General features: G+C 30.1%; 1 protein-coding gene across 1 annotated transcript; it reads left to right on the top strand.

Annotated features, from left to right (window-relative positions):
- The first annotated feature begins 555 nt into the window (after positions 1–555).
- On the top strand, positions 556–15,308 carry LOC133572896 (uncharacterized). Its single transcript, XM_061925971.1, has 7 exons — positions 556–813; positions 5,387–5,519; positions 8,884–8,977; positions 11,288–11,421; positions 11,486–11,628; positions 11,698–11,895; positions 14,081–15,308. Exons 1-7 carry the CDS (start codon positions 803–805, stop codon positions 14,196–14,198), a joined length of 831 nt encoding a protein of 276 aa, XP_061781955.1. The 5' UTR covers positions 556–802; the 3' UTR covers positions 14,199–15,308.
- The last annotated feature ends 5,169 nt before the right edge of the window (positions 15,309–20,477 follow it).

Genomic DNA, 20,477 nt, shown 5'->3' with positions numbered 1-20,477 from the left:
AAAGGACATGCACGTATAATCAACGTTGTATCAATGTCAGTTTTAAAGAACATGTACGTATAATCAACGTTGTATCAATGTCACTTTTAAAGAACATGCACGTATAATCAACGTTGTATCAAAGTCAGTTTAAAAGGACACGTATGTATAATCAACGTTGTATCAATGTCAGTTTTAAAAGACATGTACGTATAATCAACGTTGTATCAAAGTCAGTTTTAAAGGACATGTACGTATAATCAACGTTGTATCAATGTCAGTTTTAAAGGACATGCTGCCTGTTTTTTTTTATTTTTATTGTCAACATATATTTTCACCTAAACGTTGCGGCTGCCGTCTCTGCGTCCCGGAGTCACGCCGCAAGCCAATTCGCGGTGCCCTTTTGTTACTTCTATGCCTGAAAAGTGTTCAACACTCAAACATGTGCTCATTTAGAGTTGGATTCCCAAGTCTTTGGCTGCAACACAAGAATGTTTAGAGCAACAGAGGCTTCTCGTAACACATACAAAAATTAAAAAAATGTTTTTTTCTGCCCCCAATTCTGTCATCGGCCTCCTTGTTGACGCCATGGATGAATCCACGCATGCCTTCATTTGTCACCTTGACTGCAGATACTGTATGTTGTCTGGCTTGCACGCCGTCGCTAGGCAACGCACAGGAAGTGACAGACCTGTGGCGTCTCACCTGACTAGAGGCAGCTGTGAGAGCAGGAGGACTGGTAGAGAGCATCGACCTCCGTGGGTCACGGCGCCGGCTGCGTGTTGCTGACCGACGGCGGAATTTAGCAGAACAACATCGGGACATGTCAGAAAGGTGAGAAAGGAGCGCCATTGTTGGACTTCCAACTGCAGACATTATTACTGCTCGTTTTCAAGCAAGTACAATAATAACATTACTAAGTGTAGGCTATGTCTTTATATTCAATGGCTACAGTTAGTCCACAAATTGAATGTGAGTTGCAGGAAAAATTGGGCCCTTATATATTTATTTATTCATGGAAAACTATTTATTTTTATACTTGTTTTAATCTATTTTGAATTTTATATGTTTAAAGGACATGTTTGCTAAAAAAAAAAAATTAATTGTTCAGAAATGTGTTTATTTTTTCACATTTTACATAATTAAAACAAATTAGTATTTCAATATTTAAAAAATACTGTTTTTAAAATACACATTTACATTTTTGTAAATAAAAAAATATTGTTTTAAATAACACAAATACTACATTTGCATTTTTTTAAATTGTAAGTTGCAGGAAAAATTGGGCCCTTATATATTTATTCATTCATGGAAAACTATTTGTATACTTTTTTTTAATCAATTTAGAATTTTATTTGACAAATGTTTTGTTGTAAAACGAAATGTGTTTGATATTTTTTAATTTTTTTTAATGTTCAAAAAAAATTAAAAAAAATTATAAACATTTTTTACATAATCAAAACATAATTTAGGATTTTTTTAATTATTAGTGTGTTTTTAAATGACAAATGCAACGCTATTAAAACCAATTTGCTTTTTTTCACATTTTACATAATTAAAAAAAAATTGTATTTCAATATTTTAAAAAATGCTGTTTTTTAATTAACATATGTAACATAATTAAAATACACATTTACATTTTTGTAAATAAAAAAATATTGTTTTAAATAACACATTTGACATAATTGAAACATACATTTGCATTTTTTTAATTGTAAGTTGAAGGAAAAATTGGGCCCTTATATATTTATTTATTCATGGAAAACCATTGTTATACTTTTTTAAATCAATTTAGAATTTTATTTGACAAATGTCTTGTTGTAAAACGAAATATGTTTGATTTTTTTTTTTTTTTAATTGTTCAAAAAAAAAAAAAAAATTTATAAAACATTTTACATAATCAAAACATAATTTAGGATTTTTTTTTTATTATTGTGTTTTTAAATGACGAATGCAACGCTATTAAAACCAATTTGCTTTTTTTCACATTTTACATAATTAAAACAAATTAGTATTTCAATATTTAAAAAAATGCTGTTTTTTAATTAAAATATGTAACATAATTAAAATACACATTTGCATTTTTGTAAATAAAATATATTGTGTTAAATAACACATTTGACATAATTAAAACATACATTTGCATTTATTTAATTGTAAGTTGTAGGAAAAATTGGGCCCTTATATATTTATTTATTCATGGAAAACTGTTTTTATACTTTTTTTAATCAATTTAGAATTTTATTTGACAAATGTTTTGTTGTAAAACGAAATATGTTTGATATTTTTTATTTTTTTAATTGTTAATTTTTTTCATTTTTTTTTTATAAAACATTTTACATAATCAAAACATAATTTAGGATTTTTTTATTATTAGTGTGTTTTTAAATGACAAATGCAACGCTATTAAAACCAATTTGCTTTTTTTCACATTTTACATAATTAAAACAAATTAGTATTTCAATATTTAAAAAAAATGCTGTGTTTTAATTAAAATATGTAACATAATTAAAATAGACATTTGCATTTTTGTAAATAAAATATATTGTGATAAATAACACATTTGACATAATTAAAACATACATTTGCATTTTTTTTTATTGTAAGTTGTAGGAAAAATTAGGCCCTTATATATTTATTTATTCATTGAAAACTGTTTTCATACTTTTTTTAATCAATTTAGAATTTTATTTGACAAATGTTTTGTTGTAAAACGAAATATGTTTGATATTTTTTTTTTTTTAATTGTTCAAAAAAATATATATTTTATAAAACATTTTACATAATCAAAACATAATTTAGGATTTTTTTTATTATTAGTGTGTTTTTAAATGACAAATGCAACGCTATTAAAACCAATTTGCTTTTTTCACATTTTACATAATTAAAACATATTAGTATTTCAATATTTTAAAAAATTTGCATTTTTTTTTTTTTTTTTTTTTAAATTGAAAGTTGCAAGAAAAAATTGGGCACTTATATATTTATTTATTCACGGAAAACTATTTTTACACTTTTTTTTAATCAATTTTGAATTGTATTTGACAAATGTTTTGTTGTAAAACGAAATGTTTGCTAAAAATTTTTTTTTTAATTGTTCAAAACTGTGTTTGTTTTTTATAAACATTTTACATAATCAAACATAATTTAGCATTTTAATTTATTTTTTTAAATTGTGTTTTTAAATGACAAATGCAACGCTATTAAAACAAATTTGCTTTTTTTTCTCAAATTTTACATAATTAAAACAAATTAGTATTTCAAAATTTAAAAAATAGTGTTTTTTAATTAAAATATGTAACATAATTAAAATAAACATTTGCACTTTTGTAAATAAACAAATATTGTTTTAAATAACACAGTTGACATCATTAAAACATACATTTGCATTTTTTAAATTGTAAGTTGCAAGAAAAATTGGGCCCTTATATATTTATTTATTTATTTATGGAAAACAATTTTTTTACTTTTTTTAATCAACTTTGAATTTTATTTGACAAATATTTGGTGTAAAACGAAATATGTTTGCAAATGTTTGTTTTTTTTAATTATTCAAGAATGTGTTTTTTTTAAATAAAATATTTTACATAATCAAAACATAATTTAGCATTTTAAATAATTTTTTAAATTGTGTTTTTAAATGACAAATGCAACGCTATTAAAAACAATTTTGATTATTTTTTATTCAAACTTAAAACTCTTTTTTTTATTTTTATTTTTTTATATTTCTATATATTTGCACATTGTTTTTCTTTTTCTAGCATGCACACATCGCACTGTATGGAATGGCCTCAATCTCGTTACCTTGCGTAATGACAATAAAGCTGATTCTGATTCTGATTCTGATTCTGATGCATGTTTTGTACTAAAACAAAATATTTTTTTAATAAAAAAAAATCAAAGAACATTTGACATAATTAAACGATACATTTTCATTTTTTTAATTGTAGAAGGTTGTTTTTTTAAATAACACATTTAACGTAATTAAAACAAATTAGCATTTTCAAAATCAAACAATAAAGTGTTTTTAAAAAACATATTTAACATGATTAAAATATAAATTTGCATTTTTGTGCTTAAAAAAAAAATTGCGTTAAATAACACATTTGACATAATATAAAACATAAATTTGCATTTTTAAAATTGTAACATTTTGTGTTTTTTCAAAAACATATATTTAACATAATCAAAACAAATTAATATTTTCAGAATTAAACAAATTAGTGTTTTTAAATAATATACGTAACATGATTAAAATATAAATTAGCATTTTTGTAAAAATAAATAAATAATACTGTGTTAAAATTTAAACATAAATGTAAATTTTTATAATTGTAAAATTGTTGTTATTTTTTTAAACAAATTTTGCATAATTAAAACAAATTAGTATTTCAATATTAAACAACTTAGTGTTTTAATTACCATATGTAACTTAATTAAAATATAAATTTGCATACATTTTTGTAAATTAAAAAATAGTGTTAAATAACATATGTAACATGATTAAAATATAAATTAGCATTTTTGTAAAAAAAAATAATAATACTGTTAAATAACACATTTACCATAATTTAAACATAAATGTACATTTTTGAAATTGTAAAATTGTGTTTTTTAAAAACTAATTTTACATAATTAAAAGTAATTATTATTACAATATTAAACAAATTAGTGTTTTTAATTACCCAATGTCCTGACTTAATTAAAATATAAATTTGCATACATTTTTGTAAATTAAAAAATTGTGTTAAATAACACATTTGACATAACATAAAACGTAAATTTGCATTTTAAAAATTCTAATATTTTGTGTTTTTTTAAATAACAAATTTAACATTTTAAAAACGAATTAGCATTTTCAAAATTAAACAAATTAGTTTTTTAAATAACAATTTAAATAACATGATTGAAATATAAATTTGTATTTTTTTTTATACAAAAAAATATTTGCCATAAATAAATCATGATTGTACATTTTTGAAATTGTAAAATTGTGTCTTTTTTAAATAACACATTTAACATAATTAAAACAAATCATTATCCGTTCCTCCATGTTCTACCGCTTGTAACATAAGTAACATGATTAAAATATACATTTGCATTTTTGTGAATAAAAACAATATTGTGTTAAATAAGACATTGAACATATTTAAAGCATACATTTGGAGACCAGGGAATAAAGCGAATAAATGTCAGGACTCAACTTTGACCCCCAGAGCACATAACTAAGAGTCATCCTGCTTCATTTGGAGTTTTGCATCCTATCAATTATAGAGCAGCTCACATTATGGAGCAGTGGCACACCTGCTCAGGTGTCCTCCCCTCACCTCCCCCACCTGTAACTCTAGCGCTAAGCCGGCGGTCATGTTCTAGGTCCACACCCGCTAACGTGAAGGTTTCCTCTCAGTTCTTCAGATGTGAACACCTTCAGTGCAGGCAGCCTTCCCAAATCCTACTCGTCCCGCTACTCTGAGCTCGGTGTGGCACACTTACCTGCTTCTGCGCGCCACGGTTCTGATTCTGGACTTGGATCCACACCTGTAAGTTGTTTGCTGCACCAAACATTAAAACAACGTTGACAACTTGTTGAATGAGGTCCTGACAAAACAACATGCTTTTTGACCACGTTTAATCAATGTCGGGTTCTGACGTTGATTTGACCATTGAATGTTGGTCATTTTCCTAACAATCCAACGTTAGACATCAAGGTTGTCTCAGTTTACAAATACAGCTCTTTTGCAACGTTGTTTCAATGTCAGTTTTAAAGGATATATACGTATAATCAACGTTGTATCAATGTCAGTTTTAAAGGACATGTACGTATAATCAGCATTGTATCAATGTTAGTTTTAAAGAACATATATGTACAATCAACATTGTATCAATGTCTGTTTTAAAGGACAGGTACGTATAATCACCGTTGTATCAATGTCAGTTTTAAAGGACATGTACGTATAATCAACGTTGTATCAATGTCAGTTTTAAAGGACATGTACGTATAATCAACGTTGTGTCAATGTCAGTTTTAAAGGACATGTATGTATAATCAGCATTGTATCAATGTCAGTTTTAAAGGACATGTATGTGCAATCAACGTTGTATCAATGTCTGTTTTAAAGGACAGGTACGTATAATTCCCGTTGTATCAATGTCAGTTTTAAAGGACATGTACGTATAATCAACGTTGTATCAATGTCAGTTTTAAAGGACATGTATGTATAATCATCGTTGTATCAAAGTCAGTTTTAAAGGACATAAATGTATTATCAACGTTAGATTAATGTCAGTTTTAAAGAACATATATGTACAATCAATGTTGTATCAAAGTCAGTTTTAAAGGACATACATGTATTATCAACATTGGATTAATGTCAGTTTTAAAGAACATATATGCATAATCAACGTTGTATAAATGTCAGTTTTAAAGGATATATATGTATTATCAACATTAGATTGTCAGTTTTAAAGAACATATATGTATTATCAACGTTAGATTAATGTCAGTTTTAAAGAACATATATGTATAATCAATGTTGTATAAATGTCAGTTTTAAAGGACATATATGTATTATCAAAGTTAGATTAATGTCAGTTTTAAAGAACATATATGTATAATCAATGTTGTATCAAAGTCAGTTTTAAAGGACATATATGTATTATCAACGTTGGATTAATGTCAGTTTTAAAGAACATATATGCATAATCAACGTTGTATAAATGTCAGTTTCAAAGGACATATATGTACAATCAACATTAGATTAATGTCAGTTTTAAAGAACATATATGCATAATCAACGTTGTATAAATGTCAGTTTTAAAGAACATATATGTACAATCAACGTTCTATCAATGTCAGTTTTAAAGAACATGTATGTATAATCAACATATCAATGTCAGTTGTGGTGGTCAGTTAAGCTAGCAAAAAGAGATGTTAGCGGTAGCGTAGAAAGCTGCTGGAATCAAAGTTCTGATATCGGAAACTTTAGATGCAGGCATATAAAATGTGATACCTGTTTTTTTGTTGATATCGAACCGATACAGGATATCAATCTTGGATCGGGACACCCCTAAATACAAGATTTGAATGTGAAAAGGTATTGGATAGGATGGGATAGGATAGCATAGCATAAGGTAGAAAAGATCAGGGTAGGATAGAAAAGGTCAGGGTAGGATAGGGTTGGATAGGATAGTGTTAGATAGGATAGGGTAGGGTAGGATAAGATAGGGTTGGATAGGATATAATAGGGTTGGATAGGTTCATAGGGTAGCATAGGGTAGAATAGGTCAGGGTAGGGAAGGATAGGATAGGATAGGATTGGATAGGACAGAGTTGGATAGGGTAGCGTAGGGTAGAGTAGAAAAGGTCATAGTAGTGGAGGATAGGATAGGGTAGGATAGTGTAGGGTAGAAAACGTCAGGGTAGGATAGAATAGGGTTGGATAGGATAGGACAGAGTTGGGTAGGGTAGGATAGGATAGGCCAGGGCAGGGTAGGGTAGGATAGGATACGAGGGTTGGATAGGATAGGATAGGATAGAATAAGATAGGGTTGGATAGGTTATGATAGGATAGGCTAGGGTTGCGTAGGGTAGGGTAGGTCATAGGGTAGGATAGGATAAAGCAGGTAGGATAGGGTTTGATAGGATAGGGTAGGGTAGCATAATATAGGGTTGGATAGGTCAGTGTAGGATAGGGTTGGATAGGCTAGGGTTGGATAGGATAGGGTAGCGTAGGGTAGAAAAGTTCAGGGTAGGATAGGGTTGGATAGGGTAGAATAGGTCAGAGTAGGGGAGGATAGGATAGGATAAAATATGATAGGGTAGGGTAGCTAGGATAGTATGGCATGGGGTAGAATAGGTCAGGGTAGAATAGCGTTGGATAGGCTAGGGTTGGATAGGATAGGGCAGCGTAGGGTAGAAAAGTTCAGGTTAGGATAAGACAGGGTTTGATAGGATAGGATAGTGTTTGATAGGATAGGATAGGGTAGCGTAGGGTAGAAAAGTTCAGGGTTGGATAGGATAAGATAGGGTTTGATAGGATAGGGTTGGATAGGGTAATGCAGGGTTTGAGTTGGGGTAGAGTAGGGTACCCCACCCTATCAATATCGGATATCTAAATGCAAATAGGACATGGTAGGGTAGAACAAGGTAGGGTAGGGTAGAACAGGGTAGAGTAGAACAAGGTAGAGTAGGGTAGAACAGGGTAGAGTAGGGTAGAACAAGGTAGAGTAGGGTAGAACAGGGTAGAGTAGGGTAGAACAGGGTAGAACAAGGTAGAGTACGGTAGAACAAGGTAGAGTAGGGTAGAACAGGGTAGAGTAAGGTAGAACAGGGTAGAGTAGAACAAGGTAGAGTAGGGTAGAACAGGGTAGAGTAGGGTAGAACAAGGTAGAGTAGGGTAGAACAAGGTAGAGTAGGGTAGAACAGGGTAGGGTAGGGTAGAACAAGGTAGAGTAGGGTAGAACAAGGTAGAGTAGGGTAGAACAAGGTAGAACAAGGTAGAGTAGGGTAGAACAAGGTAGAGTAGGGTAGAACAAGTTAGAGTAGGGTAGAACAGGGTAGAGTAAGGTAGAACAGGGTAGAGTAGAACAAGGTAGAGTAGGGTAGAACAGGGTAGAGTAGGGTAGAACAGGGTAGAACAAGGTAGAGTAGGGTAGAACAGGGTAGAACAAGGTAGAGTAGGGTAGAACAAGGTAGAGTAGGGTAGAACAGGGTAGAACAAGGTAGAGTAGGGTAGAACAAGGTAGAGTAGGGTAGAACAGGGTAGAGTAGGGTAGAACAAGGTAGAGTAGGGTAGAACAAGTTAGAGTAGGGTAGAACAAGTTAGAGTAGGGTAGAAAGGACGTGACAGGAGTTTTTCTTCCTGCCGTTCAAATGTTAATTTTCTTCTCAACATTTTCTTCCAGCTTCCGTCCAGCCGCTTTCGCTTCGTGTCATGGCATCACCTGGCCCACTGCCACCTGACCGGGGACCAGCTCACCTGTCCCAGGGTCCGAGAAGGTCTGCTGCACCACCAGACTGGACATTCCATCCAAGACATAAGATGTATCATTGCAGGACATCATTATTTGCATATTTAATTTATACAATTTAAATGATGAATTTAATCTAAATTGAACAATGGAAACATGTATTTTTTCCTGAAATATAATCATTTCAATTGTTACATTATTTGTGTTATTCCACTATTGCAAAACAGCGCATTGGAATTAATTAAAACCAATTTATCGGTGGTTGGACCCCCAAAACAGCACAATGTTAACATGTAACATGCTTTTAAAGAGAAAAACACATTATTAAATAAGAAATGTTGTATAAAAATAGTATACAATGTAGTACAATCAACTACAGTAGTTTTATGAAGTAATGTAATAATAATAATGTACAGTATTTAACTTGGAGTAGACTTCTACAGCACCTCCTTCTAGCTGCTTCTCCCTGTCAAACACACCATCAGCAGCTTCTCCATATTTACATGGAGAAATGTCTGCTCTTTAGATATTTTAATGTCCTTGTCTTCGAGCAGTGCTACGCTCCAACTGATAACCCAAGCAAACTAATTATGAACAAACAAAATGTATATATATATACATATATGTATACAGGTAAAAGCCAGTAAATTAGAATATTTTGAAAAACTTGATTTATTTCAGTAATTGCATTCAAAAGGTGTAACTTGTACATTATATTTATTCATTGCACACAGACTGATGCATTCAAATGTTTATTTCATTTAATTTTGATGATTTGAAGTGGCAACAAATGAAAATCCAAAATTCCGTGTGTCACAAAATTAGAATATCACTTAAGGCTAATACAAAAAAGGGATTTTTAGAAATGTTGGCCAACTGAAAAGTATGAAAATGAAAAATATGAGCATGTACAATACTCAATACTTGGTTGGAGCTCCTTTTGCCTCAATTACTGCGTTAATGCGGCGTGGCATGGAGTCGATGAGTTTCTGGCACTGCTCAGGTGTTATGAGAGCCCAGGTTGCTCTGATAGTGGCCTTCAACTCTTCTGCGTTTTTGGGTCTGGCATTCTGCATCTTCCTTTTCACAATACCCCACAGATTTTCTATGGGGCTAAGGTCAGGGGAGTTGGCGGGCCAATTTAGAACAGAAATACCATGGTCCGTAAACCAGGCACGGGTAGATTTTGCGCTGTGTGCAAGTTTTTCAAAATATTCTAATTTACTGGCTTTTACCTGTATATATACATATATATACATATACATATACATATATACATATATACATATATATATGTATATGTATATATATATATATATATATATATATATATATATATATATATATATATATATATATATATATATATATATATATATATATATATATATATATATATATATATATACATATATACACATATATATATACATATATATGCATACATACATTATGAACATAAATTAACAAAATGTATCCATCTATATATATATATATACGTATGTATGTGTGTACGGTATATACGTGTATATATATATACATATATGTATGCATATATATATATATATATATATATATATTATACACATATATAAGTACTATCTATCTATACGTATATAAATACATACACATACATATACAGTATATACATATGTATACATATATGTATGTATACATATGTATGTATGTACACACACATATATATATACATATGTATATATATATATATATACACACACACGTATATATATATATATATATATATATACACATACATATGTATATATATATACATATAAATATATACATACATATGTAGACATATATATATATATACATAAATATATATATACATATATATATATATATATGTGTATATATTTACATACTTTTTTATTTTGTGCACGCCTACTAGTTTTAGTCAAATACGTCATCTTCAGCTTAGTAACCTTGGACAAAGATGAAATAAAATTGCCTGACATTTCAGTTTATTTGGAACGGAATGGAACCCCGAAAGGGACAAGCGGTAGAAAATGGATGGATGGATGGATGGGTGGAATGGTCCTTCTACAGAATATTTTCATTACAGCCGGGAAGAGATTTATATGGCCTCATTCCCGGGCGGATCTCGCATGAGAGGAAAAGAGGGGGGGCGGGGGGGTTGGAATTTCCACAAAACACATTTTTAGATATTTAATACCCTGAAATGGATAGTGCACCCTCTCAATTCGTCAGGTTTCATGTGTCAGGTAAACCGTGACAAATGGGGCCCTATGAAACCTTTCCGCTATAAAATTTGTCAGTGATGTTGATGATGAACAGAAAATGTGTTCCAAAGGTCCAAGCGCTGACGAGCTCTTCCACGGCGATGAAGAGGCAGCTGGTGAGCAGAGATGGAGGATGAGGATGAGGAGAGAGGAGGAAGGACCGAGTTGGGAGGAGAGAAGACAAGAGAATTGGGAAAACTGCCGGGTCAGTTTTTTAGTGTTGGCACGATGACATCAGAGCTTCCCTACTAACTGCTGCGTCCTCTCAGGAGTTAAATCTGTCCTACCAGGACCTGGGCGAGCCTTTCCAGCGGGAGAACTTCCTCCGCATCCTGCACAGGTTGATCCGCGTGGAGCGACTGCAGCTGGTCGACAATTCCCTCAGCAACCTGACTTCGGTCCGCCTGCCAAGGTACGCCGCCAAAAACCTGCTGTGTGGTTAAAAAAACAAAAAAAACGTGCCGGCTTTTCTTCTGGTCAGGTGCAAAGTCCTCAACCTGCAGCGGAACCACCTGGTGTGTCTGCTCCACCTGCCAAAGCTGCCAGCTGTGGAGCAACTCTGTCTGGCCGAGAACGCCATCGCCTCTCTGGGGGGGCTGGACACTCTGAGGAACAGTCCTCTGCGCTCCCTCAACCTCGCCCTCAACCCGGTCGCCTTCGCTCAGGACTACCGCGCACAGTAAGCATCTCAACACTTACTCAACTGCAGAGAGTACCAGACAGGGAGAAGGCGTGGATGTATTTGGACCAATGCAAATATGACGTCATGTTTGGTTTGCACTGATAAGTTGGAGGAATTCGAATAATATCCATCACTTTCAATGAAGGTTAGATCCAGGGACCCTGCAGGCACCGCCTGTGGGGCCCCCTTTTTGCATGATGTAAAATTATTAAATTTTTCAACATTTTGAAAATGCACATTTTTTGTTGTTGAATCTGTAATTCCAAATAAATAATTGCTAATTCATAATTTTATGTTTTTATTTTTCGTAACTGTAAATTTAGCGTTTATAGTATTACATTTGTTATTTAAAAACATTTTTTTAAAGTTTGGAAAATGCTTTTTTATGTTTTAGGTATGTTACATTTATTCCAAAACACATTAAAAAAAATATGTAAAACAAACTGTTCTATGTTAAAATTGTAATTTCAAAACACATTTGAAAAAACTTAAAATGCAAATTTATGTTTTAATTAATTTTGTGTTTTTAAATAAAATTTTAAACTAAACATTTCTGAAAATACAGATTATTTTAATTATGTTACATTTATTTAAAAACACAAAACAAAATGCAAATATGTTTTTAAATGTTAAATTTGTTGTTTCAAAAACAAAATGTTTTTAAAATTTAAATGCAAATTGATGTTTTACCTTTATTAATTTTTGTTTGAAAATACAATATCTTAAAATTCTAATTGTTTTAATTACATTACATTTAAATAACATGTGTGAAATGCATGTTTTAACAGTTACATTTTTAAAAAAAAATTTAATTTATATTTTGATGATTTGACATTTAAAACTTTTTTTAAAATGCACGTTTTATTATGTTATTTTTTTTATTTAAAAACACTAAGTAAAACAAATGTTTAATGCTAATTGATGTATTAATTGTTATTATATTTGTTATTTAAAAACTTTTTTTTTTAGATTTCATAATGCAAATTTATATTCTAATTATGTTAAACTTGCTATAACATATTTTTAAAAACATTTTTATATGCATATCTGTTTTATTTGTTGAATTAGTTGTTTAAAACGTTTTAATGTCGAAAATGCTCATTTATATTTTAATTATGTTAAGTTTGTTATTTAAAAAAACTTATTTGAAAAATGAAAATGTATGTTTTAATTATGTTACATTTATTTAAAAACATTTTTAGAAAATAAATAAAATGCAAATTTGGTTTAATTGTTATTTCAAAACATTTTGTTTTTGTTGCAGTATGTTAAATTAATTATTTAAAAAACATTTAAACATTTTGAAAATGCTAATTCATGTTTTGTTACGTTTAAAACATACTTTAAATTAAATCAAATTAAAATGTGTTATTTCAATACAACATTTTGAAAAAATGTTAAATTCGTTATTTAAAAACACAAAATTTAAACATTTTGAAAATGCCAATTATGGTTTTGAATATGTCACATGTATTTCAAAACACAAAAACATTTTCAAAATGCTAATTTGTTTAAAATATTTTTATGTAATTTCAAAACATATCCTTTTACATTTTTAAATGCAAATTTTTAATTATTACATTTGCTATTTAAATGGAAATGTGTTTAATTATGGTAAATTTGTTCATTAAAACCTAAATTGTTTTACATTTTATAATGTCAAATGTATGTTCGAATTATGTAAAATTTGTGATTTAAAAACACAATAAAAAAAACAATTGAAAAAAATGTTAAATGCAAATTAATGTCTTATGTTGAATTATAATTTTTTGGGGGAAAATGCTAATTTATGTTTTAATTATGTTAAATTTGTTATTTAAAAGAAAACTATTATCTTTTTAAATGCACTTTCATATTTTAATCATATTGTATTGGTTTTAAAATACTTTTTTTTTTACATTTTTAAATGCAAAAAAATTGTCTCCAAATTTTGAACTGAACTCCTAGTAAACGCTGAGCCCTAAACCATTTATTCCTGCATTGACTCGCTGTAGCGACACCTACAGGAAAAAGCTGAACGTGGAGTAAAAAAAACAACAATTAATAAGCTGCATATTCCATTTTGGCATTTTTTTTTAGTACTTTTTATTTACCCAAGACTTAAAATTTTTAAAAAAGTGTTAACTTCAGCTTTACAGATGCCGTTGCAACACCACTTTCATGTTCACTCCCTGTCCTGCAGTGTTTTCTCCTGCTTGCCAAACCTTGAGATCCTGGATGGAGTCCCTAAACTGCCAGAAGACAATCTCCACACTGGATTTCGTTTCCCACAAATCAGCAGAATGTGCAACATTTTGTGACTTTTTTTGTGCTCATTTCATCCAAGTTCTGTTCAAAAGTGGACTTCTTTTTTTTTTAACCTTAAACGTGCCACACTGTTGCCAAAAACTGACCCTATACCCCCAAAGCACAGTAGCATAATACTGCCGTTTGCTGGGTGACGAAGCATTGATTGCCATGTCTTGTTTAAACATTTCATGCCGACAATAACAAAATGAGAATATGCGATTATGAAAACCATAAATGTAATAATTGCTTGTGAGTCTGTCGAGCACATGAAGGTCACAACCAGCAACTTCTTAGCACAAATTGATTGAAAGCAGAGTGAAAATATTCTCGCCTGTGGAAATAATTCCAATATATATTCTGGCTTTAATATATTTTCATAAATCTAAGATTATATTATATTGTAAAGTGAAAAAATTGTTAAAACAAAAAAAAACCCACAGATTTTTAATTTTTTTTTAAATAAACTATGAACACACGTTTATGATTTATTTTTCTTACCCTCCATATTGTTACATTTTATCACTTTTCTATAAGAAACTAGCACATGGAAGGAATGCGTGCGTTGTTGTGTGGCGTCTTTGGTGCAATGTTCAGCATGAAGAAAACATTAATAAATCGTATTGATAAACGAGGTGAATAAATCCCCCAAAGGCTGCATATTCCATAGTGATGATACTGTCCATGAATACATGCCTTAATATTATTCTCTCAAATAAGTCCAATTTTGTCTTGAATTGATAGTGCCTCCATTCTTTCCTGCTTTTACTCGTTGAAAAAAATGTATGTCGTTTTATACCAAACAAAATTAATCTGATTTGAATTAAAACAAAAATAATTTTAAACAAAAAATTTATTTGGTTGTGATTAATTTTTAAGGCGTTAGAAAGAATGTTTTTTGGGTGCAAATGTTTATTTTGTTTACATTTACAATTCAACTTCCATCTTGTGTTGCAATGGAGACAATTGTGTGTCTTTTTGTACCCAACAAAAAAGTAAAAACATTTGCAAAACAAATTTAAATTTACAATTAAATATAAAATATATAATATTTGGTTACACAGCTTTATTTTTTTGGTTTCAAATTGATTTTTTTGTTGTTGTTTTTTGCTTTAATATTTTTTGGGGGGGATTACAAATCATTTTGGGGTTCTTTTAGTTACAGTTTTTATTTTTAAATCGGTTTTAGGGCAACAAATCTTTCTTTTGGTTACAAATATTTTTTGTTTTTGGTTGGAAATCATTTTTTCAAATTGTTATTTTGGTTATACATCTTTTCTTATTTTGTTAAATCGTTTTGTTTTTGGTTAAAAATCATTTTTTTAGTCACACATTTTTTTAGGTTTGCAAATCTTTTTTTGTTTGTTTCAAATCGTTTAAGTTTAATTTGGTTACAAATCATCATTGGTTACAAATACATATATATATATATATATATTGTTTTTTTTTTTGTTCCAAAATTTTTGTTTTGGTAGGAAATCGTTTTTTCTGGGTACAAATCTTTTTTGTGGTAAAACAAATCATTTTGTTTCTGGTTAAAAATCAGTTTTTTAGTCACCAATATTGTTTTTGGTTGCAAATTGTTTTTTGTATCAAATCATTTGTTGTCATTTTTTGGGGCTACAAATCTTTGTTATGGTTACAAATATATATTTATATATTTTTTTGTTTCAAATCGTTTAAGAGTTTCAAATCATTTTTGGCTACACATTTTTGGGGGGGATTTTTTTGGTTATGAATTTTTTTTTTTCAATTATTTGGGGGGGGGGGGGGGTAAAATATTTTTTAGGGTACAAATATTTTTCTGGGGGGGGGATTACAAATAATTTTGGGGTTCTTTTAGTTACATTTTTTTGTTATTTTGAAATCGTTTTTAGGGCAACAAATCTTTTGGTTACAAATATTTTTTGTTTAAGTTGCAAATAATTTGTTCTTTTTCAAACTGTTATTTTGGTTATACATCTTTTTTTATTTTGTTAAATCGTTTTGTTTTTGGTAAAAAAATAATGTTTTTAATTACAAATTTTTTTTAGGTTTGCAAATCTTTAGAAATCTTTTTAGGGGTACAAATCTTTAATTTGGTTACAAATCATTATTATTATATTATATATTTTTTGGTTACTAAATTTTTGTTTTGGTAAGAAATCGTTTTTTCTGGGGAGGATTTTTTTGTTATGAATAGTTTTTTGTAACAAATAATTTTTTGGGATGCAAATTTTTTTATTGCAAATCCTTTTTGGTTACATATTGTTTTCTTTGGGCTACAAATCATTTTTGTGGTCACAAGTCATTTTTTGGTTGCAAAAATCTTTTAAACCATTTTTTGGCAACAAATTTCTTTTTTTTGTTTCTTTGTTTGTTTTAAATAGGGCTGTCAAAATGAACGAGTTAATTCTTATTAATAACCAAAAAATATTGCATTAATCCTGAACAAAGAAACAAATAGAAATCTAGAGATACATTTTTGTTTGTTTGTTTACGACTTCAATCTTAGGGGCGTGGCCTCCTCTGAACAATATGTTAAACGCCTTTTTATTGGTTACAATACAAGCATGACTACGTACTTCCTCTACCCCCAACAACTTTTGCGGGAAAATACCAAAGACCAGGGTGGGTAATACAGACCAATAAATGAACATGGTTCATCCCGTAAAGGTTGCAAACAGCCTCTTGTCATTGTCAGTCTGCCCTTACAACAACACTTGTTATTGGCCAATTCCATAAAGCTTCATGAATATTCATGTGCCTGCTGCTTATGCATCAGAGCGAGCAAAGAGAGCAGGGTCCCATTCCACTGAGGAGCGTTTAAAACAGGCACAAACTGCCACTTACTGTACACGCCTCATTGGCAGGAAGGTAAACGTGTAAAAATGACCTGCAAACAAGCTGCTGGAAGAAGTAATCATCGTTTACATGCAGCCTGCTCTATATATTAGCTATGATAATAATATGGATATGTCCGTAAAATTGACATGTTTTTGGGTAAGGTATAAATAAGTACAAATTCTTAACAAAATTGTTCGAATTAATAATTGTTTTTTAACATTATATCAACGTGTAGCTCATTTTAGTTACGATTGATCAAAAAGATCACATACTTTAATAATTCAAGTAATTTATAATGTCATCTATTCATAATCAACCCTCTGAGGAATACATCATTTAACACCAGAATGAAAACATCTCTCAACCATTACATCATCACGTCATTACATCATACTGTGAGAAACACGTCGCCAAAATTGTCCCATCAACTTCCAAACTGTTAATATGACAAATTGTAATATTTTTCTTCAAAATGAGACACTGAAATGAGAAAATGCATGATTATATTGTGTTTCAGTTAAAACATGGAGTTATAATGGTAGTCAGTGGGGACTTTTTTATCCTTTTGTACTAAATTACTACTAAGTTTGGAAACTAAAACGGCAAAAAACTAAAAATTCAACAAATGTAGTTTTATTACTAATCTTGTGTGTAGTCAACCCTTTAACAGTTAATATATGGAGGATTTCAAAATGGAAAAATGACAATTAGATTAAATTGGCATTTAAATGGTAAAAAAAAACATGACATGTTTGCTATTTTATTTAGGACTAAGGCATATTAGTATATTTGAGCAAATAAATGAAATAAAATAAAATGTTGTTTTATATAGACTTTAAATGGGCTAAAATAGTGTATTTTTGAGATACGAAAGAATTTGAAATATAAATTCAATAATAATTGAATAATAATTCAATTTGGAGTAACACAACCAAATTAGAGCAAAAATGTACCTGAAAGGAGGGTAAAGTCCCCAAAATACTCCAAAAATATTAATATTTCTAAACACGACATAGTTGCTATTCTTATTTAGGACTAAGTTTAATTAGGATTTTTTTAGCAAAAAAAAAAAAAAAAAGTTAAAAATAAATAAAAATAAATAAAAATAAATCAGAACATGTTTTATACACGCTTAACTATCTGAGGACTTTTTGGGTACTGGCAGAACTTGACGGGACTAAATTATTTTCCGGTTTATTGTGGATAAATGAAAAAAATAAAAATAAAACTGAACATGAGAAAATTGTTTCTGTTTAAAATGGGGCAGAAATTTACCTGAAGGGCAAAGAGTCCCTAAATTATCTAAGGGTTAAAAATAAAAATAAAAAAATATAAAAACATGACATGTTTAGATTTGAGCAAAAATAAGTTTAAAATATATGAATCCATTTTTTTAATACACACTTAGATTCCTGAGAACTTTTTTGCTGTGAAAATTGGACATGAAAAAACCTGTTTAGGAAAAAATATCCATTCAGAGTAACAACAAAATAAAAACATAACAGTCAAAAATAGACTAAAATGTCCCTGAAATATCCTAAGGGTTAAAATGTAATTAACATGACATTAACATGTTTATTTATGACTAAAGTTGATTAAGAGATTTGAGCAAATAAAGTAAAAACAACTCTATTTTACACACTTAAGTCCCTAAGGACTTTTTCTTCGAGGCAGCACTTCACTGGGCTAAAATGGCTTCCCAATGTATCGTTGATATATTAAAGAATTTGAAATAAAAATATAAAAATTTAACGTGAAAAAAAAAACCTTAGGGAAAAAATTATTCCATTCAGAGTAACAACATTTATGGTAAAATAAGAGCAAAAAATTACCCAAAATGATGAAAATATTCAAAAAATAGTCAAAAAATATTTGCTATTTTTTTATTTAGGACTAATCTTTTTTAACTCAGGGCCCACAATTTTCAAGACATAGGGACCCAAGGCCCACTCATATTAATTAGTAAATTTTGCTCTTGATTTTAATCGTATTCAATAATTAAATTAACTTACTTACAGTTTAACAGGATACACCTTGTCAAATGATATAAAACCATAGGTGTCAAAAAAGCCGATTTTTGAATCAATCGTGATTAACAATTTTTAATCAACTAAACAAAAAAATCTATTTATTTTAACATATTCAGGCAAATCATATTGTTGATGTAGAAGATCATATCTGGTGTACAGCTTTACTTTACAAAAGAGAAGTGTTGGGTACTTCTCTTGTTGCCTTATTTGTATTTGACTTTATTAAATGTTTGGGTAGAATTTTATTAAACAAAACCAGTTTTCTTTTAAGTCATATAAAGAATTATCAGAGCTATTTATCTATTTTATGGAGGAATGTAGTTAATCATAGAACTGGCACCCAATTTTATTGAAAAAGTGTTGGTTTTGAATCAAATCGTTACCCCAAAAATCCAATCAAATCGAATCGCGTTGTGCCCAAAGATTCACAACTCTTTAAAACCATGTGTTAATCGCAAATAATATTAATTATTAAACACATAAACTTTAGCCTTGGGTCAGGCTGATTTACTAAAAAAATATATATATATATATATAGTGGATATGAAGAGATTCATAAAAACTGATGAAAAATAATGGTATGTACAATGATAATAATAAATAATTTATGATTCTTAGAAAATGATCAATAAAATTTAAGTGCAAATGAAAATACAGCTTCCCCACTTTAGTCATAACTTTTGCTTTTAAAAAACTTTATGACTTTAGCTCTAGACTTATTCTGTTTGTTTGATATTGTCATTACTGCCACAAGTGGTGGAAAAGTGTATTGCAACTGACTACCCTGGGAAATATATTTTTGGCAGCCCTGTAGGGGGCTCTCCCGGCCCAACAATGGGCTCCAGGGGTGCCGCTAGGGATTTTGGGCCCCATGAAAAGAATCTTTACAGGGCCCCCAACACAGTGTCATTATTTTTTCTGTATTATAATTTCATCATCATTAGGGGCCTTTCTGGGCCCCCCTCCATCATGGGCCCCTAGAATCCGTCTCCTTTACCCCCCCTTTTCGGCGCCGCTGATGGGCTCTATGGTTAAAGTAAAGTAAAGTAAAGTACCAATGATTGTCACACACACACTAGGTGTGGCGAAATTGTTCTCTGCATTGACCCATCGCCCTTGATTTACCCTGGGAGGTGAGGCGAGCAGTGAGCAGCAGCGGTGGCCGCGCCTGGGAATCATTTTTGGTGATTTAGCCCCCAATTCCAACCCTTGATGCTGAGTGCCAAGCAGGGAGGTAATGGGTCCCATTTTTATAGTTTTTGGTATGACTCGACCGATCTCAGGGTGGACACTCGAACCACTAGGAAGAAACGCTGCATTGAGAGATTTGAGCAAAAGTAGTATACCAAAATATATATATTTTTTTTTTTTTTTTAACTCCCTGAGAACTTTTTTGTCCTGGGGGTTCTGAACTGGAATGTATATAAAAATATAAAA

This window comes from Nerophis lumbriciformis, linkage group LG30 (genome assembly GCF_033978685.3).
Source record: "Nerophis lumbriciformis linkage group LG30, RoL_Nlum_v2.1, whole genome shotgun sequence".
Classification (NCBI taxonomy): Eukaryota; Metazoa; Chordata; class Actinopteri; order Syngnathiformes; family Syngnathidae; genus Nerophis; species Nerophis lumbriciformis.
This window is presented reverse-complemented; position numbering and strand designations above follow the sequence as displayed.

Excerpts from the sequence above, each read along its gene's own strand:
- LOC133572896 (XM_061925971.1), top strand. Across the intron at positions 8,978-11,287 it reads CTGTCCCAGGGTCCGAGAAG|GTCCAAGCGCTGACGAGCTC; the intron begins GTCTGCTGCACC and ends TGTGTTCCAAAG. Across the intron at positions 11,896-14,080 it reads GCTCAGGACTACCGCGCACA|TGTTTTCTCCTGCTTGCCAA; the intron begins GTAAGCATCTCA and ends CCTGTCCTGCAG.